The following is a 22,657-nucleotide window of genomic DNA, read 5'->3' on the forward strand; positions in this document are numbered from 1 at the left end:
GTTTTTAGCACTTTCAATAACTAAATGAAGCAGCATGTTCAAATATCTAGGCTCGTCTCTGGCAGGCAAATGCTTAGTAGAGTTGAACTCGAATAATAAGTAAAGTGTTATTTTATAAAAGCTTTTTGATCAAATGTATTTCTGTTTTTAAGTTTATTCTAAATTCTAATTGGTCCTTCTGGTTTATCTGGTTTGGCTTTGAGCCAGAGAATTTCTTTCTCAGAGTCTAGGACTCTGCTTCTTGTGTATGCAAAACTAGCTTGAAACAACTTTATAGGCTTAGAGTTTGGGTGAAGTGGTCTCCATTCAAAGGGGACTTCACATTGGGCTCAGAGGACACGTGCTGGAGAACTGAGTAGGGAGAACCAGCTCTGGTATTGCTTCACAAAGCAACTCTCACAATTCATGTACCTGCAGGTAACATATAGTAGTGGGGAAGTGAGTATGACCAAAACAAAGATTTTTATAATTATCTTTCCAGGTTAGTTTGTGTATCACTAGAATGGTTTGATAGAATATTTACATTATATTTTTATTGACTAATTCTGTTTAAATAGGGTGTTCAACATTTTTATGTTATTTGAGTTACTAGATCTTCTAAATCTTATAACAGTTTATTTTTGATAAGTAATTAAAAATTTTCTCCCAATTGTATTCAGGTTATGGTTAATGATTCAAATCTATTTATGTTCCTATTTCTATAATAAAGAAAATATTTCAGTGTAGTGCCATTGCACATTATAGCTCTAACAAGGTTAGAGAAACCATGTAATGCACAGAAACCATGTAATGCACAATCACATATAAATGGAAATAGAAAAATGAAAGTTGATTGTGTATGAAGTAGATTTCATTTCTTTTGAGGGACAGAGTACAAGTTGGGGAAGGGGCAGAGGGAGAGAGAATTTCAAGCAAACTCCATCCTGGGCATGGAGCTTGAACTGGGACTCAATTCCACAACCCCACAACCCCTAGATCATAATGCAAGCTGAAACGAAGAGCCAGATGCTCAACTGAGTGAGCCATCCGGGAGCCCCTATTTATGAAATCTTTTAAAGTATTTTTGGAGTATTCTGACTGTCAGGGTGATGCAATGTCTGGGAATGAGGTATTCTAGTCTGGGACCTGGATAATGGTAGTGTGAGGACAGGATTGATAGGAAGACTATGAAGGAAAATAGCCTACTTGCTGACTGATTGGATATAAGGAAGAATCAGAGCATGGGAAGTTATCCTGCTGGTACAGCCTGCTGACTTTACCCATGAGGAAATGGCTATCTGGAGAAGTTAGAGACCCTAACTTCTAGTCTGCAGCTGTTTCTATAATATTCCATTGCTTCAGATTGGCGAGGTGGTTTAGGGTAGAGAAGAAACCTTGTTCAAGTGAGCTTCTCTTGCAAGCTTCCTCATGAAACCTGGACACATCCTAGGATTCAGTTTTTTCAGTCTTCAGATTGAGGCTCTACATGGTCATACAGGGTTTCTCAGTGAACACATCAGAAGAGTTAAGGAATGTATATGGGGGACTGGTTTTGGACGTTCTGGATTTGCAGGACTGGAGGATAGGAAAGTACCTGTTTGATTTATTTTGCTCAATATCAGTCAGAGAAAGACAAATACCATATGATTTCACTCATATATGGAATTTAAGAAACAGAACAGGTGAACATAGTAGAAGGGGAAAGAAAAATAAATAAGACAAAATCAGAGAGGGAGACATAGCATAAGAGACTTAACTGTAAGAAATTGAGTTGCTGGAGTGGAGGTGGGTGGGGATGGTGTAACTGGATGATGGATACTAAGGAGGGCACGTGATGGAATGAGCACAGGATGTTATCCGCAACTGAACTCTACCTCTGAAGCTAAAAATATACTATATGTTAATTAATTGATTTTAAATAAATAAATAAATAATAAATAGTACCCATTTGGCATTTCGAAACTGGGATTCACGCTGTGGAGAAAAAATGCAACCCTGCAGAGAAGTATTTGCATGTTACCAGTGTAGAGATAACAGTCTTCTATTCATGCTGTCTCCAAGTCACTTATCTTTGCAGAACTGATGCTATGTTCTCCATTATCAGAGGAGAACAATATATACCAGTCTGAAGTGACTTCCCCTAATTCATAATATCATCTGCTGTCTCCCTGTATAAGTTCATTAATGTGGCTTCCATTTTTAAATAATTAGGTTGTTATAATTTAAGTGCACATACTTTCTTGTAAAAGAGGAAGATCAAATTTAGTATTCCCCACTGTCCTTACTTTTTCTTTTAACTGAATATTCAGTAACATATCAAGTCTCACAATATGTGAGATTTGGAGTTTTAATGTATGGCTGGCACATAAAAGGTACTTTAAAAACCGGTTCTAAGTAGCTCCTGTATCATTCCTCAAATTGATCTTTTCAAACAAATTTGTCTGTTTATTTTCCTCCCTGTTAAAGTCATTAAGGAAAGTTAAATTTTTAGCATTAAAGTCTCCCCAAAACACAATTATTGAGTTGCTTTTAGTGATCTTTGAATTTTAGGGATAGTGTGCTTTAGTGAAAATAGGCAAAGAATCAGGGAAAAACCTCAGGCACAGAATCAGGCAAAGAATCAGGCAGAGTTGGGGAAAAAACCTTGGTCATAAAGTTAACTTCTTGCCACAAGCTGCACCTACCTGCACTGGTTTCCTTTAACCTAGAAAATCAGGCTGTGCTCATTTCTGTCTTCGAGTGACCATGTAGTAATGCTACTAGGTTGTGTGTGCTGTTGTAAGCACTTTCATTGCCAGTGCTGTTTCTCCTAAGTTCCACGTTCTTTCTGTGAGTGGGAAACTGAGCTTTTAAAAAAGAACGAACAGATGAAAGATCCTAAGAATATTTTAGGATTCAACCTAGGGATGAGAAATTTATTTATGAATGTAGTGATATGTGTGTACTATAAATATAGTTTTGTTGTTACATATAAAGATATTTCTGGCAAGTCTTTTTTAAAAAAGATTTATTTATTTATTTTAGAGGGAGAGAGTGAGCATGAGCTGGAGGGACAAAGGGAGAGGGAGAGACAGTCTGAAGCAGACTATGCTGAAGGCAGAAGCCCAATGTAGGGCTCCATCTCATGATGTTGAGATCATGGGAAATCAAGAGTTGGATGCTCAACTGACTGTACCTCCCAGGTGCGCCCCCCCTTTTAAAAGATTTATTTACTCAGAGAGAAAGAGAGCGTGTGCATGCACCAAGTGTGGGGAGGTACAGAGGGAAACAGAACCCTGAAGCAGACTCCTAGCTGAGTGCAGAGCCTGGAGCAGGACCTTGAGCTGAAATTAAGAGTCGGCTGCTTAAGCACTGAGCCACCAAGGCACCCCAACTCTTTTTCAGTCAAAATCAATGACAACTAAGAAATGTTACGAATAGTGAAAATACTTTGAACATATAAGGAAAAAATATTTGTATAACATTGGGAGAAATTACCTGACTGAATGTCCTCTGAGACCTTAAGGAACCGGCCAGATAACTCAGAATGACAAAGGACAGCCTGCGGGCTATTTTACTTTGTATATTTATGAAGTGTCAAAACAAGGCTTTTTTGAGGCTTCAACAAACTCCAGCAAATCCACATAAAACTCTGCATGTGTTTTAGATTCACTGTAGATTAGTATATCATAGATTAGGAACAGATTATCCTCTTTAACAAGGTAGAAGTTTCAATTTGATTTTTGATGGCTTTTTTGGGAGAAGGTTTTTATCTTTTCAAGGAATAAGGCATCATATTATTTTTTATATGTTTACAGAGCTTCAGGGGTTTAATTGCTGATATGATTCTAGGGAAAATAAGTCCTAGAAAGAAAAATCGTATTATCAAACTCATTTCCTTGTGTTATAGGTAAGAAAATTTTATTAGCTATCGTTAGGGGGAAAAGATCTTAGAGTAAACTTATAAACACTAAACAATTTGAAACAATTAGTCTCAGAAGATTTAGTTTGTTCACAATATTTTCTTGCCTCTGACCTTATTTTATCATTCATCCTGGCCAAATGTATTGACTAAGACCTGAGTTTTCCCGATTAATGACCTTAACTGCTTGTTGGTCATGGAATTTGGGAAGTTTAGCCAAGTACAGCTAGCTAACTTCAATGAACTTTTTTCAGTCTTCATTTTGTTTGACTGTTTGGTACATTTGACATTTTTAACTATACTGGCTAACACTTTGTCTCATTCTTACTTGTTTTTCTGCTTGCTTATTCTTCTGTGTTTGGCCTTTAAATGTTGGAGTTCCTCAGTATTTGTTTCTAACTCTCTCATTATTTTATACCTGCGTGGTCCAATATAAGAGCTATTAAATTAATTAAAGGTAAATACAAATTTAACTCAGTTCCTTAACATACCAGCTGCATTTCAATTGTTCGGTAACCAGATGTGGCTGCCATATTGGATAGCACAGAATGAACATTTCCATCACCACAGGAAATTCTGTTGGGTAGCACTGTCTCTACCCTTTATCTGGCTAGTCTTCTCTTTCCCTTAACTATATGCCGGTAAGTCTCCAAATTTCTATCTACAGAACCTCCATTCTCTACTTTTCTACTTATTCAGTGTTTTTATTTGGATATCAGAAAGGGACCTCCAAATGAAAATGTCCAAATCAAAGTACCAGATAACTGGTCCCCCTCTTAGTTTCTTGTTTCAGTGAATGGGAATACTGTCCGTCCATATCCCATAAAGTAGGAGTCATTTCTTTCATCATATACTATGTCTAGTCCATTACTGTCACACAGTTTGTCCTCCTAAATATATCTCAACTCTGTTCTCTTTTACGCAACCATCTTCCAGTACCAGTCTCTCTTGAACAATGGTAATAGCTTCTTAATTGGTCTCCTTCTATCTACTCCTGCCCCTATTTAACATATTTTTTCATACTGAAGTCACAATGATTAAAAAAATATGCAGCTGTCATCATGTTACCTTCATGCTTCTAACCATTCATTGTCTTCCCATTGTTCTTGGACATGCAGCCTACAAGATTCCTGCTTGCTTTGGCCCCTGTTTCTGTCTTCAGCCTCATCTTTTGCCATTCCATTCCCTCTCATTGTACTCTAGCCACATTAATGTTTCTTTTTCCTCAACTCACCCTGATTCATCCTCCTCATATTCCTTGCCCTTTTTGCTGATTCTTCTAAGAATGCTTACCCTCCTCTCAGTCTCACTCTGTCTAGGTGATTCCTATTTATCTTTATATTTTATCTCAAATGTGACATCTCTGATCACAGCCCCACTTTTCCTGATTTCTGGAAAGAAAGCTCTTGAGTTTTTAGGAACCCTCATATCAGTAGAGAATAATATACTCTGGAGGAAGTCATAATCACCAGAAGTAGGTCTTTAGTCATTCAGCAAACATTTTTTTGAGTGCCATTATGTGTAGGCACAGTTGTGTAATGAAAAAAAAAAAAAAACTGTCTCTGACCTTACGGAGATCATAGTCTGACAAGGAGACAGGGAGACACACATACAGAATTATAATACAATTTGATAAATGCAGTGAGACTTACATGTTCAGAATTTAGTGGTGGAACAGAAGTGTCGAGCAGTCAGCTCTACCTGGAACAGAGGTCAGGAAAGACTTTTTCTTAAGAGGAGCAGCATTGAGTTGGAAAGATTGAGTGGCCCTTGTTTTCTTCTGGGTTTATCAGGTGGAAATGGGTAAATGGTACCACATGTCTACAAAGAAGAGAGGTGTGGAATGGGCTCCTGTGTATAAGCTTTGTCAGATGAGACACTGTGCTGGTGCTTGGTATGTGATGAAGAAATAAGGCTTGATAGGAAGACAGGGGCCGATACTAAAGAGATTTGTAAGTTATCCTAAGAAGTTTGGGCTAAATCCGGTAGAACAGTGGTTTTCAAACTATAGTGTACATCAGGATCACCTGGAGGGCTTGTTATAATGCAGATGCCCAGACCCTGCCCCACAGTTTCTGATTCTGGAGATCTGGAGTGAACCCAGGAGTTTGCAGTAATGCTGCTGCTACTCATCCAGGAACCACACTTTGAGAGCCACTGCTGTAGATTATGAAGAGCCATTAATGTATTAATGTTTGTATTTTAGTATCCAACTCTTTAGCTTTTTATTTACAATTAGAACAGCCAGAGTAGTTGAGTAATAGTCTGTTGAAATAAGTGAACTGTTATGGTCTGAATGTTCATGTTTCCCCAATTTTTTTTTAAAGATTTTATTTATTTATTTATTTGACAGACCAAGATCACAAGTAGGCAGAGAGGCAGGCAGAGAGAGAGAGGAGGAAGCAGGCTCCCCGCTGAGCAGAGAGCCCGATGCGGGGCTTGACCCCAGGACCCTGGGATCATGACCTGAGCCGAAGGCAGAGGCTTTAACCCACTGAGCCACCCAGGCGCCCCTCCCCAATTAAAAAAAAAAAAAAGATTTTATTTATTCACTTGACAGAGAGAAAGAAAGTACCAGCAGAGGTAATGGCAGGCAGAGGTAGAGAAAGCAGGGAGCCTAATGTGGGGCTTTTTCTCAGGACCCTAAGATCATGACTTGAGCCAAAGGCAGACACTTAACCTGGCCATCCAGGCATCCCAAGAATTGAGTTTTTAAATGGCCCATGGCGGCCAGGTTTGCTGCCCCTGCCTTCTGTGTCATGCAGGTCCCTGGAAGGTCACAAACCTGTCTGGCTTTCTTGACCACACAGCCTGGCACCTCTTGGCAAAGGCTGGACATGGATCTTGTGTCTTCCAAAATTCTTACACTGAAATCCTAACTCCCCCAAACATGATGGTATTAGGCGGTAAGGCCTTTGAGAAGTATGTAACTCATGAGTGTGGAGCCCTAGTCCCACTAGTGTGGGACTAGTGCAGTACTTTTATCCAGAGGCTCCATGGAGATCCCTAGCTGCTTCTACCATGTAAAGACATGGCAAAAAGGTGGCCATCTGCATTCTGGAAAGGGGCTTTCACTAGAACCTGCCCATGCTGGCACCCTAATCTTGGATTTCTAGTCTCCGGGACTGTGAGAAACAAATTTTTGTTGTTTATAGCCACCCAGTCTGTGGTTGGAGGTGCCTGAATGAACTAAGACACTGGCCAACTATAGGAATTCTAAGTAGTACTGGGACACAGAGATTGTCCCTGCAGTTTGGTGGATATAAGTCTAGGATTACAGTTCCCTTTTTAAAGCCTTCTTTTCTGTTCTTCTGTTCTGAATCCTGAAATGTTATGAAGAATAGTTAAGGTGATTCACGAGTAACATTTATTCAGCTGATGACAACAAAGGACATGATGTTGATTTGAGTCTGCTAGAAACTGCAAAGTATAAATAGTATACACTGGGGAGTAATATACTCATGGTACAGGTGGGGAGGCTTTGGTCAAGTTGTGCAACTTTAGAGTTTAAATAGTTTTGGAATTGAATATATCAAGTAGAACTATAGAAGATCTTCAGAAAATATTACATATGTGTATGGATAAGATCCATAATGCTATCCATTATCCAATATTAGGAATTATTTTAATAAAGATAATATGTACCTTCTTTGTCTGATCTTGCATTTAGAGATGCCCCTGCCTAAAAGAAGGGAGCTAATCTGTAGACTTTAGTGGACTTCTCAGGGTCCTTCCTTGTGTTTTGATGTGATCTGATTTTCTAGCATTGCAGTAATCTGATAAAAACAGTTCCTAATTTATGAATGACTAAACTTAGAAGATACCTCAGCCCATGGCTACCGGGGCCCCTGCCAGGGTTTCTCCCTGCCCAGCCCTCATACGCTGAGTACTGCAGCCTCTGCTATCCCTTCTCCAGCATCCCATCTGGCTCCCTGGTCCCCGTCTGTCCTCTGCCTGGAGGGACTAAGGGCTCAGGGCACTTCCGTTCCTCTCTATATAGTCCCAAAACATTATAGCCAGTCCTCTGACCACCTCTGTACCTCAAGAAAACTTTAATCATCACATATTATGACACCCACATTTATACAAATGAAGTTTAGGTCCAGAGATGGTAAATAATATGCCTGGTGTAATTAGAACTAGTTAGTCACACATAGATTTGGAACTTGAACCCAGGTCTCCTGATTTTTAGTCCTGGTCTCTTCCCATCACACTGCTCACTCCCATGGGTAGATGTTATGAATTGTTCAAAACTTAACAAATTATTGGGCTGGATCTGTGTTCTAAGTGTATGTCTTGTGCCTGTTCAACTCATGATTCCAGTTTGGGAGCAGGACTCTTTTAGTTCTTGTGTGGATTTAGTTGATACGGCATTATCACTTTAAAAATGTATTGTAAGCATGTTGGAGGGCTTTAAACCAAAGGAAATGCTGGAAGTTTCAGTACTTGAGAGATTTAAAGGAAGAAGAAAAGGTGTACTATAAGCCTCCCTGACCAGGCGGGGCCAGGTCAAACTACCAGCCCTCTGTAGTCTTCTCCACTGTAACACGAGTACTTCCACCACCAGCTCCTGCTGTGACATCTGCTTATTCCTTAAGTATGCTTTCTGCTAAAGTGGAGTGACACTTTAGACTGAAATTCAGGTGTTTGATGTGGTAAGAAAATTCCATTTGTTCTTTTTGAAAAAGAACATATTGGCCTCAAGTTGAAAAGTAAGATAAATATATATATTTTAGTTCCTGGGCAACTTCTGAGGTGATTTTCAGATAATTTTGAAGAAATTGCTGATGATTAGTAACTACTGAGAATTGCTAGTTTCATGTTAAGAAGTCAAGCACCATTTCTCATGGTGGAACTTGACTATTCCCTAGGTAAATGCATACCTGTTCCTTGAATCCTCCTCTCAAGAGGGTTTATTAAAACTCCTATTTACAAGTACCAGAAAGATTCAAATGATTGTTAGTTTGTCACTATGGACACGAGTTGAGGAATGGAGGCCCAATATTTTCTGATGAGGAACTTTAATTCCTTACCTCAAGGGTCTGGGGGGCAAAAGCAGGCCTGCAGGAGGAGAGCCACATGTTGGGGAGTCAGGGGAAGGGGGCAAGTGTGCAGCCTTGTCTTCTTAACTATCACAGAGTTTGTACCGCTATATTAGTACTTCTTTGTGGGGTGGGGGTGCAGGGCATAGTCCCCCCAACCCCCACCCCTCAGGGTGCCAGGGACATTTGAGTGTCCTGAGACCTTATTGGTTGTCCCTTCTGGGGGAAGGAATGCTGCTGGCACCTAGTGGTAGAGGCCAGGAACGCTGCTCAGCATCCCACAATGCACAGGATGGCCCCCAGGAAATTTATCCGGCCCAGAATGTCAGCAGTGCTGATGATGAGAATCCCTGCTCTGTTACCCATCAACTCCCCCAGTCAGCCTGCTGAGAGTGCTGCTGGCAGGAGATGTCTTGGGATTCGGTAGCGTGCTATGAGAAAAGAAAAAGTACCTTGCTCCTGACATTTTCTAGGACCTGAAAAAGAAAGTGGGGCCATGTTAATTCACTTATACTTGTGCTATTTCTGGAGTCCTTAGTTTACACTGTAAATGACTTCACTCTCCTTTGCTTCATTAGAAGTTGTACCTAGCAGTTCTCCCTGGTGTTTGTATTTTACTGCTAGACACTTCACTTGCTTGAGGAAGAACTCTGTCGTGCGCAGAAGGTTTAAAGGAGAAAGCAGTGGCAGATACTGTCCATAGGTCTCCTGTAATGTCTTCATAGCCAAAAGCATTCACCCAATGTGTAATCTGAATTTCTTTTCTCAGCAGAGGAACCCAATGAACCCATTTCCTTTTGTTCTGGCCTCAGTAGAATCTGGACTATCCAGAAGGAAGAACAGTAAATATTTATAATTAATTGCTTTAGAATATTCTATCACTTGTGTGTTCATCTTGGCACCAGTTTCAAGAACCACTGCCATTCATTGTTTCACCTGCTGCTGTTCATCTTCTTGGCCTTCTTTTTAAAGCTAGGTCAAACAGTTGTGCGATTCACCAGTTTGTAACAATGCACAGTGTTCCCTAACGCTCTCCGGAGAGCCAGCCGCGTGAATCTGGCTTGAGTGGGGCCACAGTGTGTTGTCACATACCCACTGGCCTTTACTTTCCATGGCCTGAATATTTCCCGACTGAATGGGTTTTCAGGTCACAGAGCACATTCATGAGCATCGCTGGATTTACAAGGATTTTGGCACGACCCACACAAGGGCTGCATGAGTTCCATGTTAGTCATTTAGCACTGAACGTGGCATTCGTCTTCCGAGGCAAAAATAAACAGAATTGCCTAAGCAACAAGCTGCTGTCGAATTTGTTAGCAACAAGCTTTGTGATCAGACAACGGCATTGTGTTCGCGTGAGCAGGCGGCACTCAAGCAGAACACGAGAATATTCTTCTCAGCCCTGCAGCTGGGTTTTAGATGAAGGTTTATTCTCTCTATTACTTTTTTTTTTTGGAATTTGCTTCTAGTTTTTGTGCTTTTAGAAAGGCTTTTATGCTTTCTTAAGAGAAGAGTTTGGTTGTTGATAAATGTGTGTCGATTCCTTCCTATATGTGGCTCTTTATTAGCCCATTTTAACCCCAAATTAAAACTGCACTCTAGTTTATTTTATAAAAGGAAATTATTTTGTTCCTAAACTTTAGAATATTTTAATATGTCTAACATTTGGATTTTAAAGATCTATGTTTTAAAAATGAAATTTTTTGGGCGCCTGGGTGGCTCAGTGGGTTAAGCCGCTGCCTTCGGCTCGGGTCATGATCCCAGGGTCCTGGAATAGAGTCCCGCGTCGGGCTGTCTGCTCAGCGGGGAGCCTGCTTCCCTTCCTCTCTCTCTGCCTGCCTCTCTGCCTACTTGTGATCTCTGTCTGTCAAATAAATAAATAAAATCTTTTAAAAAAATTAAAAAAAATAAAAATGAAATTTTTTTTTTCTGAAAAATTAGCTGTTCCAATCCATGTATGTCATTTGGTTACCCATAGAAAACATCCTAGTTTGTGATAGACTAATTTGGAGGCAGACTTACATTCACCTTTATTTTCCCACTAAGGGGACTCTGAAATACTATTTTTTCTTCTTTAGACTGTCATAATTATTATTATTAACCTAGGTTAATTAATTCTTTGGTCAGGACCTATTCTTTAAGTATAGGACAAGTTAAGAAACTATTATTAAAGTCGAAAGCATTTCCTCAGCACACGTACAGAAAAGTCATCCTATAATATCTGACAGACCCTCTGGAACAAGGAAATCTATAGATCTGAAGTCAACCTATTACCCTTTGTGCTAAGTGCTGAAAAAATCTGCTTCTGAAAGATAAAATGTTTTGTGGTACTCATCTAAGTTTTTTCAGTGAATTTGTTCAGTCTGCTTGGGTATTGTTTTAGGCATTTGCACAAATTGACTAAGTGGGACATGAGAGAGGTAATGATCATTCTAGGGATTGGAGAACTCCAGCAGAGTTCTAGAAAACATTACAAAGCATTCTATAAAACACTTTCAGGGGCACCAAGAGGCAGAATCCAGCTTCCTTTATTACAGGTACTTCCAATCTGAGCCAAGCACATCATGACTCCCTTTCAGAAGGTGTGATCTATCTGCCTAGGTATATTTATATTTATCTAGTGGTCACCTAGTCCCCAAACATTGCCTGAAACAATCTCACTGTTTCTGTAGTGAGCTTGCTCTTCTGCTTTCCATAGAGGATTTCCCACTTCCCCACTTTCTGCAGGCCTCTGACACTTGCCCTTTTTACTTATCTCACTGTAAGCAGATAACCTTACTCACTACTTCAGGGGAATGGAGCCCATATGAGGAGAACGGCCCCAGCTTCCAACCACCAGTCTTCAAACTTGGTTTGTAGGTGTGCCCATCTCTTCTGCCTTCTTTGTGACTGTGATGGAGGAGGTGGCCTTTTTCCAGAATCCTCTATTTACCTGTCTTCTGGATGCCACTCCCCATCATCACTTCTCTTTCTCTCTGAGTTGATTCCTTCTCATCAGCAATAAAACCAGCTCATCTCTCTCCCATTAAAAAAAAAGAAAGAAAGAAAAAAGAAAAAGAAGCCTTCCCTCAATCCCAATCCTGCTTCTATGTTGTGTATGCCAAGCCAGTCCATTCTCCACAGGGAGATGACTAAATATTTAGTCATTTTAAAAAATCAATATTGTGTAACTTTTTTGCTTTTACTTGAAATTATATAATGCTAACATAAGGAAACATACCATTGTAAATGTTTTTGAATTAAATCTTAAAAATTTCTTGCTAAAATCGGTAATTCCTAAGTGGCACCGTCAGAATTCTGATTCTAGACGCTAAAGAAAACGCTCCATTGTATTTAACATGGTGGTTGTTAGTGATTGACAATAACAGGTTTGGTGGAGAGAAAGGGCAGAATCAATGTTGTCAGAGTGAAGTGAAGAATGGGAGATGAGGATACTCTGTTTCTCTCCTTTAGAGCCTAAGTTCTAGAGAAGCCCAATACCTGAAACATAGTAAGCACTTATAGTGAAATGTTAGCTCTATGGTTGTTGACCTCTCAGGAATGCTTGACACCGCTCATTCACCCATTCAACAAATATTTAATGAATTCCCACTGTGTTGCCAGGCACTGCTGTAGGTGCTGGAGACACAATAGTGTGTAAATAAACAAAATGCCAACCTTGATGAGGACCTACCTACAGGATAAATAAGTTGAATATAAGTGTGGTGATAGGTTCTGTGGAGAAAGTAAAGCAGAGAGGGAGAAAGGCAGGGTTGTAGGCTAGGGTTGCTGTTAGAAATAGGGTGCCTAGGGAGGGCTCCCCCAAGACCTGAACTGAGGATCTGAAGGAGGTGAGGAAATGAGCCCTGCAGATCCTGGGGGGTAGGGGGTGCCATGAGGGGATGAAAGGGCCTTGCTGAGGGAAGGCATGAAAAAGCCCTGAGCAGGCAGCCACCCAGTGTGTTTTGGAAGCTGGTCACCAAAGACCATGTATTATGTGAAATGTCCAGAAGAGGCAAATCTGTAGAGAAAACCCCATAAAAATGCCCAGGGCTGAGAGGGTTGGGTGACTGCTAGTGGGTACCTGGCTTCTTCTGAGGGTGATGAAAATCTTCAAAAAAAAGTGATCGCAGTGATGGCCACACAGTCTGTAAATATACTAAAAGCAGCTAAACTGTACACTTTAAATAAGGAGAATCATATAGTCTGTGAAGTGTATCTCAATAAAGCTTTTATTTAAAAAAGGCAAGAGCCCATAAGGAAACTGGTGTAATTACTATGGAGAGTTGGGGAGGATGAGGCTGGAGTGTGTAGGGTCTCTGTACCCTTAAAAGAGCCTTGTCTTTCCCTGCGGGTGAAATGGCGTGGGGCAGGATTTTGAGCAGGGGAATGATGTGACTGGGTTGATACGTTACATAGGTTAGCTTCGGCTGCCATGCTGACTGAAGGGGGGGCAAAGCCGAAGGCATGGTGACCATTAGGAGGCTGTGCAGCACCACACAGGAGATTCTGTTTTCCCTGTGTTGCTGAAATTTCTTCTTTGGCTTCTCTGTAAACCACACACTCACGTTCATCTTCTATCTCTCCTATCTCTCCTTTACCATCTCCTTTGCTAGCTTTTCTTCTTCTTTCTCACTACTAAATGTAGAGTTTACTTAGATTCTGTACTGGGACCATTTTGTCTTCTCTGGGTTGTCTCACCTCCTCCTGTGACTTGAGTTGTCATCAACTGCTGAATACTTGTCAACTCCACACCTTCCCTCTCCACTCAGGGAGCCAAATGCCCTCAAACTCTGTTCACCTGTTCTTTTGTTGTGCTACAAAAACCATTCCAAAAGGCAGTGTCTTAAACAATAATCATTTCTTTTGCACACAAGTTGGCAGTTTGAGCAGGTTTGGCAGGGATGACTCTCCTCTGCTTGACTGGATGCCTGGAGGCTGGATGCCTCCCCTTTAAGATGGTGTATGCACATGGTGCCAAGTTGGTGCTGGATGTGAGCTGAGGCCCCAGCCAGGGCTATGGTCTGTGGGGCCTCTCTATGTGGATCTCTCCATTGACTGCTTAGGCCTCCACAAGCATGGAGGCCTCCTGGCTGGGATTTACCAGGTGGCTTAGGGCTCCAAGTGCGTGGCCTTTTATGATCTAACTTTAGAAGTCATGGTATTGCTTCCTCTGTAATCACAAACCCACCCTGTGTTCAAGAAAATGGAACACATACCCTATTTCTCAGAGGGAGGTTGTCAAAGTAACACTGACCGAAAAGAGCAGGTGGGATGAGAGATCTCGTGAGCACCTTTGGCAAATATCATCTGCCACATGGTCTGTGGTTGAATTTAAGATCTCTCATAACCGTGCTTTTTCTGTAATGTTCTCTGGTTCATAAGTGGCCCCACCACCGCCATGGTTGCTCATGGCAGAAACTTGGGAGCATCTTTGATACCTTTGTTTTCTTTACAGTCCTCAGCTGCCTGTCCTCTCCCGTCTGGTCAATCACAGAGTCCTGTTCTCTTAATAAATCATTCTCAGATCCTTCCAGTCCCCTCTCCTGCCATTGCTGTGACCCTGGTTTAGGCACCTGCTTCCTCGGTTACTGCAGTGGTCTCAGCTGGTTCGCCTTCTTACGGTCTTTTGCCTTCCAATTTTTTTTTATCCTTCCTGTATAATCTTTAAAAATACAAATCCATTTATGACATCCTCCTGCTTAAAAACCCATTAGACGCTGCTCAGTGCTATTGAGCTAAAGACCGAAGTTGTTCCTATGGACTAAACAGACTAAATGGCTTTGTGTCTTCTGGCTCCTGCCTCCTCCACATTTACTTTGGATCCCTAGCTCCCCCTTGCATCTGCTGCACTGGCTCTCCCACGTCCTCCCAGGCTCTCTCCTTCCTGCCTCAAGGCTTTCACTTTCACACCTGCTGCTCTCCCTGGGCGCCACATTCCACTGCTTCATTTCATTTGAGTGTAATTTGCTCAGGGAAACCTGGGTCAGGAGCACTGGTCAAGCAGTTCAAGGATACCTGCACATTTTCTCTGTAATCCATACGCGCTCGTAATTGCCGTTGCTATCTTTGGATTTCTGCCTTGCTAGGCTATAAGTTCCATGAGATCTAACTATTGGTCTCGGGTCCCAAATGCCTAGCCAGTGCCTAACACACAGTGAGCACTCCACGCTTAAGAATGACTCTGCATACATGATATATGCATATATTTAAATACACATACACACATGTACATTGATTGTGAGTGTAAGTGTACAGATGAGGTGTTTTTTTTAAATGTTTCATGCCTGAGTAGGATTTCTCAGTGGTATATTTAGAAATTAATGATACTTCTATTTGAGAGTAATATATGTCTCTATGTGTGTTTAGCATGAATTCTCTTCTTTAGTACCCACTGTTCAAAATATACCACATCAGACACCAGTCTCGTTCAGAGTTGTTACATTCCCCTTTTTATACCTTGTCCTCTGACTGGGTCCTGTCCATCCATCCCATTCAAGGTAAAGAAACTGCTGCAATGAAAGCTGATCTCCTAAGGGCCAGGAATATGAAAAGGTACATTAACCAACTGACTGTGGCAAAGAAGCAGTGTGAGAAGAGAATCCGAATCCTGGGAGGCCCTGCCTATGACCAGCAAGACGAGGGGGCCTTGGATGAGGGAGAAGGGCCTCAAAGCCAGAAGGTAGAGCTTTGTGGTTTCTGTTTTGACCATTTCATGTTCATCATAAACGCTCGTGTAATCTCCCATCCGGTTTTTTAACTTTCTGATATTTAACATAGGACATACGTTCCAAAACAGAGACTCATACGTTTGCTCACAAAGAGCTGTATCACTTGGTGTCCTTGACTTCTGCGAATGGTAACAGGTAGGATAGGTAGGCACGGGGTATATGTATGTGTGTGTGTATGTGCCCACGTGTGTTTTCCTAACCCACAAACCCTGAGGCACGCACTTACATTTACAAGGGCCCAGTCGAGTTAGCCACTACCAGTTGGATAGAACTAACCACCTATGGACTAGAAGGCATCTTATAAATAATTTTACTTAGCTCTCACCACAATTCAGTGAAATTTGAATTTCTTGATATTTCCATTCTACAGGTGAAGAAACAGAGTTGGTTTAGGTGAATTACCTAGGGCCAGGTAGAGTCAGAATTAGATAAAAACCCAGATCTAGTTGCTTCACAGTCTGAGTGCTTTCTCACTAAGCCATACTATGTCAGTGACTGTTTTTACAACAAAACTTTGGACTGTCTGATACTGGGTCCTCAAATCATGGAGCTTAGGGAAGTGTCCTAGCCCTACCTCAGTACTGTTCTTACTCTCAAGGACCCAAGCTTGTCTTCCAAGACCCAGGGAATGCTAGGGTTGAAGGAAATGGCAGCGGCACTCCCTGAGGAGCTTGTTTGTACTACTTGGGAACAAGACTTCAAGGCAATCTCCAAACCTCTCTTTTATAACATGGCACTTAGTCACAAAGAGGCTACCATCAGTATAATTTGACTGGTACAGCCTCTGACCTCACCTGTTTGGGTTTTTAGTCTCTTGATCTTTTCTTACTCAGTTCTTGGTTTGACTTCAGATGCCTATCTGTGACTTTTCCCTTCCTCCTCACTCCAGAGATGAACTTTGACCTTTTTTCTTGTTTGTGGCCCAGTCACCATTAGAGCCTCTTCAGGATAGTTTATGCTTGACCTTGGACCAACTAACACAAGCCAGAGTTGTTGTTCTGCAACATCTTGGACAAGTGGCACAAATGCAGCCCCGAGTAGCTCTTGTTTTATGGAAGGGTCTCCCCTTACCGCTAGAGATCTGTTTATTTTGCTCTTAGTAAATACACCTTTCTGCAATTTTGGCTTTGTGGCCCAAAGTGAAAATCTTGCCTTTTGGTGAATGTTGGAGAGAGAGTGGAATTGGCAGGTTAAATATTGTCCTTCTTTCCCTTTCTCCTCAGCTTCTGGACTATTAGATAGATTTCTAGCCACTTTTGTCACAGAAAAAGTTCTCTTCTTGTGTCCCGTATACTCATTCATTCATTCATTCATTCATTCAACAGACATTTATTGAGGGTCCACATTCTCTCAGTTATAGTGCAAGGTACTAGAATACAAAAGGTATAAGATGGAGTCCCTGAGGGTTGCTGTGGGGTTGTGCGGTAGGGCTGGGGTGGCTAGGTGATGGACTTTGGGGAGGGTATGTGCTATGGTGAGTGCTGTGAATTGTGTAAGACTGATGATTAACAGACCTGTACCCCTGAAGCAAATAATACATTATATGTTAATAAAATAAAAAAGAAGCCCTATACAGTTATGAAATAGAAAGGTAAGTGATCCAATGGAGATTAGAGATTTATACCTAGAAGGCCCATCTAATAGTTTGCCACCTAGTCAAAAGAGGATGTGGTTTTAGATCTTATAGTAGAAGAAAACCTTGAGAAATATCAAAGAAGATCATTTTAGGAGAACTGAATGTGATTTCAGTACATGTTATCCAGCAGTATTTACTAGAAGTAGACTTAATCTGGTTTTATCTCCATTTTTACTTGTTTCTCCAGATATTTAGGAAAAGAGCAACCTATTGCTGTTGCAACAGTTTAACCTCAGTAAATTTATTTCCTTAGGCTTCAGGCTGAAAGCCTTAGATAATGTTGCCGAATTCTCATGTTTATGCTGGAGTGTTTTCTTCCAATGCTCACTTTTTTTTTCCACATAGGAATGAAATTATATGGTATTTGTCTTTCCCTGACTGACTTATTTCATTTAGTGTAATATTCTGTAGCATTATCCGTGTCCTTGCAAATGGCAAGATTTCACTTTTTTTTATGGCTGGATAATATTCCATTATACCCTCATGTGCTTGCGTACACTTCTTTACCCATTCATTAGTCAGTGGCCACTTGGGGGGCTTCCATATCTTGGCTATTGTCAGTAATGCTGCTATAAACATCAGAGTGCATGTATCCTTCTGAATTCGTGTTCTTGTATTCTTTGGGTAAATACCCAGTAGTGCAATTGTTGGATTCTAAGGTAATTCTATTTTTAACTTTTTGAGCAACAGTGCACTAGGCTTCTTTTTTCTCCACATCCTCACCAACAACACCCATTGTTTCTTGTGTTTTTTATTTTAGCCAATCTGACAGGTGTGAGATGATCTCTCACTGTAGTTATGATTTGCATTTCCCTGATAATAATTGGTGATAAGCATCTTTTCATGTGTCTGTTGGCCAAATGGATGTCTTCTTTGGAGAAACATCTTTTCATGTCTTCTGTCCGTTTTTTAATTGGACCATTTGCTTTTTGGTGTTGGGTGGTGTTGGGGTGAATATTGAGCCACCCTTACAACCCAGGAAAAAATCCCATTTGATCATGGTGAATGATTTTTTTTAAATGTATTGTTGAATTCATGTAGCTAGTATTTTGTTGAGAATTTTTCCATCAGTGTTCATCAGGGATATTGGCCTGTGGCTCTCCTTTTAAGTGGTGTCTTTATCTGATTTTGGTGTCAGAGTAATGCGGCCTCATAGAATGAATTTGGAAGTTTTTCTTCTTCTGTTTTTTGGAATAGTTTGAGAAGAATAGGTATTAATTCTTTAAATATTTGGTAGAATTCACCTGTGAAGACATCAGGCCCTGGACTTTTGTTTTTAGGAGTTGATTACTGATTGAATCTCTTTGCTGGTTATTGGCCTGTTTAAATTTTCTAATTTGTTTTGGTAGTTTATAGGAATTTATCCAAACTTCTAGCTTGTCCAATGGCACATATTTTTTCATAATATTCCCTTGTAAATATTTGTGTTTCTGTAGTATTGGTTGTTATGTCTCCTCTCTCATTTGTGATTTTGAGTCCTTTTTCTTTATTTCTTGTGAAGTCTAGCAAGAGGTTTGCCAATTTTGCTGATTTTTTTCAAAGAACCATGTCCTGGGTTTATTAATCTATTCCATTGCTTTTGTTTGGTTTTGGTTTTTGTTTTAGATTATGTATCACTTATTTCTGTTCTAGTCTTATTTCATTCTTTCTTCTAGGTTTAGGTTTCATTTGTTGTTCTTTTTCTAGGTTCTTTAGGTGTAAGTTTAGGTTATTTATTTATGATTTCTCTTGCTTTTTGAGGTAGGCCTGTATTGCTATATATTTCCTCTTAGAACTGCTTTTGCTGCATCCCAAGGTTTGGGGCTATTGTATTTTTATTTTCATTTATTTCTACATAATTTTTAAAATTTCTTCTTTGATTTCCTGGTTGACTCATCCATTGTTTATCAGCGTATTATTTAACCTCCATGTAATTTTGGTCTTTACAGATTTTTTCTTGTGGTTGATTTCTAGTTATAGCATTAGCATTTAGCATAGCATTGTGGTAAGTAAAGATGCATGATATAACTTTGATTTTTTAAAATTTATTTATTGAGACTTGTTTTGAGGCCTAACGTGATCTGTTCTGAAGAATGTTCCATGTGCTCCCGAAAAGAATGTGTATTCTTTTGGTCTAGGAGGAAATTTTCTAAATATATGTTTATTATGCATTTTATATATATATATATATATATATATATGGATATTATATATCCATTGCTGATCCAATGTGTCATCAAATGTGTCATCAAAGCCATTGTTTCTTTGTTGATTTTATGATTAGATGATCTGTCCATTGATCTAAGGAGGGAGTTAAAGTCCCCTGCTCTTAGTGCATTATCATCATAAAGTTCCTTTATATTTGTTATTAACTGTTTTATGTATTTGGGTGCTCCCATGTGGGGTGCATTAGATATTTACAATTGTATCTTCTTTTTGGTTTGTCCCCTTTATCATTTATTATATAGTGTCCTCCTTTGTCTCTTCTTAGAGTCTTTGTTTTAAAGTCCACTTGTCTGATATAAGTATTGTTACTCCAGCTTTCTTTTGACATCCTTTTGCATGGTAGCTGTTCCTCTGTCCCCTCACTTTCATTCTGCAGGTGTCATTTTTTTTTTTTTTTAAAGTGCGCTCCATGCTCAGTGTGGAGCCCATTGTGGGGCTTTAACTCACGACCCTGAGATCAAGGCCTGAGCTGAAATCAAGAGTTTGATGTTCAACTGGCTGAGCCACCCAGGCGCCCCTCAATCTGCAGGTGTCTTTAGGTCTAAAATGAGTCTCATACAGGCAGCATATGGATGGGTCTTATTTTTTTTATCCTTTCTGTCTTTTGATGGGAGTGTGTAGTCCATTTACATTCAAAGTAATTATTGATAGATACATATTTATTGTCATTTTATTTCTTTTGTGGTTGTTTCTAAAGATTTTTTTCTCTTTTTCATGGTTTGGTGATTTTCCTTAGTGATGTATTTGGATTTCTTTCTCTTTATTCTTTGCATATTTATTAGTGGTTTTTGATATATGGTTATCATTAGGTTTGTATATAATCTCTTCTGCATATAGTAGTCTATATTAAATTCATGGTCATTTAAGTTGAACCCATTTTTTATTTCTCTCCTCCCCATGTTCTAGGTATATGTTATCATATTTTACATCCTTTTCTGAGATCCTTGACTGATTTTATACTTATATACTCATTTTTACTGCTTTGGTGTTTCCTACCTATGTACTGTCATTTTTGGTCTCTCCTTTCTACTCACAATTTCCCTTCTAATATTTCTTGGAGGGCTGGGTTAGTGGTCATGAACTCCTTTACTTTTTGTTTGTCTGGGAAATTCTTTATTTCTCCTATTCTGAATGATAGCCTTGCTGGATAGAGTATTCTTGGCTGCAGATTTCCTATTCAGCACTTTGAATATGTCATGCCACTCTCTTCTGGCTCAGAAAGTTTCTGCTGAAAAAGTCCCTGATAGCCTTATGGGGTTTAACTGTCTTCTTTTGTCTTACTGCTTTTAAACTTTTTTCTTTATCGTGTGTTTTGCCAATTTAATTACAATATGTCTTGATGTGGATCTGGTTTTGTTGATTTTGTTTGGGGTTCTCTGTGCCTCCTCGATCTGGATATCTGTTTCCTTCCCCACATTCAGGAAGTTTTCAGGTATTATTTCTTCACATAAATTTTCTGCCCCTTTTTTTCTTTCTTCTTCTGGGACTCCTGTAATATAAATATTACTACATTTGATGGAGTCACTGAGTTCCCTATTCTCATTTTGCATAATTCATTTTTTTCTCTTTTGTTCACCTTGGTTACTTTCCATCACTCTGTCTTCTAGGTCACTAATTTGTTCCTCTGCTTCTTCCAGCCTGCTGTTCATTCCTACAAGCATGTTTCCCATTTTGTTTATTGAGCCCTTTGTCGACGCTTTGTTATTCCTTATCTCTGTGTAAGACATGTAAGACATTCATGTCATTCACTCTTTTCTCATGTCCAGTGAGTATGCTTATAATCATTGCTTTAAATACTCCTTAAGACATGTTACTGATATCTGTTTCACTTAGCTGTCTGGCTGTGACCTTGTCCTGTTCTTTCATTTGGGATAAATTTCTTATTTTAAAGATTTTACTTATTTTTTTATTAATAAAGATAGAGAGAGAGACAGAGTGTGTGTGTGTGTTTGTGTGTGTGTGTGAGTGAGTGCCAGAGGAGGGGCAGATGGAGAGAGAAGACTCCCTGCTGAGCAGGGAGCCCAACATGGGGCTCAATCCCAGGACCCTGAGATCATTACCTAAGCCGAAGGCAGATGCTTAACTGACTGAGCCATCTAGGCACCCTCATTTGGGATAAGTTTTTGTTTTCTCATTTTGTCTGCATCTCTGCCTCTTTCTCCTGTTCTTAAAGGTAATGGCCTTCTGAAGAATAGGTGTTATAATGTCCTACCATGTAGTATCCTTGTTTCCCAAGCCTGGTGATTCTGGGACTGTCTCCAGTATGTGGTGTGTGTATTCTGCTCTCTCATCCTGGCTGCTTTATCCTTCAGGCCAGTTATCTGGAGAGGCTCTCTTTGGCTGTCATGGGCAGTGTTTGGTCCCTGCACTGAATGTGGCACATTTTAACCAGATGTGCTCAGTCTGCTTGTGAAGTGAGACCTATCACCACTGCCAGCAGAACTACAAAACTCCTGAGTCAGGACACGTGTGAGCAGGTGTTTGGGCTGGTCTTCTTGGGGAGGGGCCTGCCATGTTGGGACTTAGGCAAACATGACTGTGAGGGACAGTTCCACTGGAGCACAAGCACAGGGGCTGCTTGGTATCGGCAAGTTAGGTAGTGAGTGTGGGCATAGTGCTGTTTCCTGCAGGTAGCCCTGCACTTATGCTGAGAGGTGGGGGAAGAAGATGAATATGGCCAGTTCCTTTGTTCCCAGAGTGGTCTCTCCATGAACACTGCCTCTCTGGGATACATTCTGAAAGGAGTGAATAACCTCCCCACTGTGTGCCCTAGGTGCTCTTCAGATCTCTGTTTCCATTCTGTATGTCTGCAGGTTGTTTGCCAGCCTTCTCTCCAAGAGTAGCACAGTTCCTTCCAGGCTCTATTTAAGAATTCCAGGCTCTAAGAACTCCAGGCTTTAGGCCCCACTGGTTGCCAGAAGGCACGAAATTTGAAATTTGGCCCCTCTTACTTTCTAAGCTAGTTACTGTGGGGATTTGTTTCCCCCTGTGCTCCCCCGTCTCCATCCTTGTCTGTGACCCTGGCTCCGTCCTCACCACAGCACCAGGATCCATCAGCTCTCCTGAGCCACATGTCTGTATTTCCTACTTTTTTAATGTGGCTTTTTCTCTACCTTATGTTGTGGAGTTTGTTCTGCCAGTATTCAGGTCAGTTTTGGGGGCATTTAGGGTGATTTGATAGTTA

The 22,657-nt window shown here is 40.4% G+C and overlaps 1 protein-coding gene across 3 annotated transcripts in view; it reads left to right on the forward strand.

The window, feature by feature from the left end:
- The window catches only part of LOC111144604 (sorting nexin 25), a 127,296-nt gene that overhangs the window by 67,349 nt on the left and 37,290 nt on the right, over positions 1-22,657 (forward strand). For all 3 annotated transcript variants that reach the window (XM_022498985.1, XM_022498987.1, XM_022498986.1), the window contains one exon: positions 15,402-15,583. In XM_022498985.1, the coding sequence (XP_022354693.1) occupies positions 15,402-15,583 (182 nt within the window). The remainder of the gene's footprint in view (positions 1-15,401; positions 15,584-22,657) is intronic.

Source organism: Enhydra lutris, unplaced genomic scaffold, assembly GCF_002288905.1.
Source record: "Enhydra lutris kenyoni isolate GAN:26980312 unplaced genomic scaffold, ASM228890v2 scaffoldscaffold11, whole genome shotgun sequence".
NCBI lineage: Eukaryota > Metazoa > Chordata > Mammalia > Carnivora > Mustelidae > Enhydra > Enhydra lutris.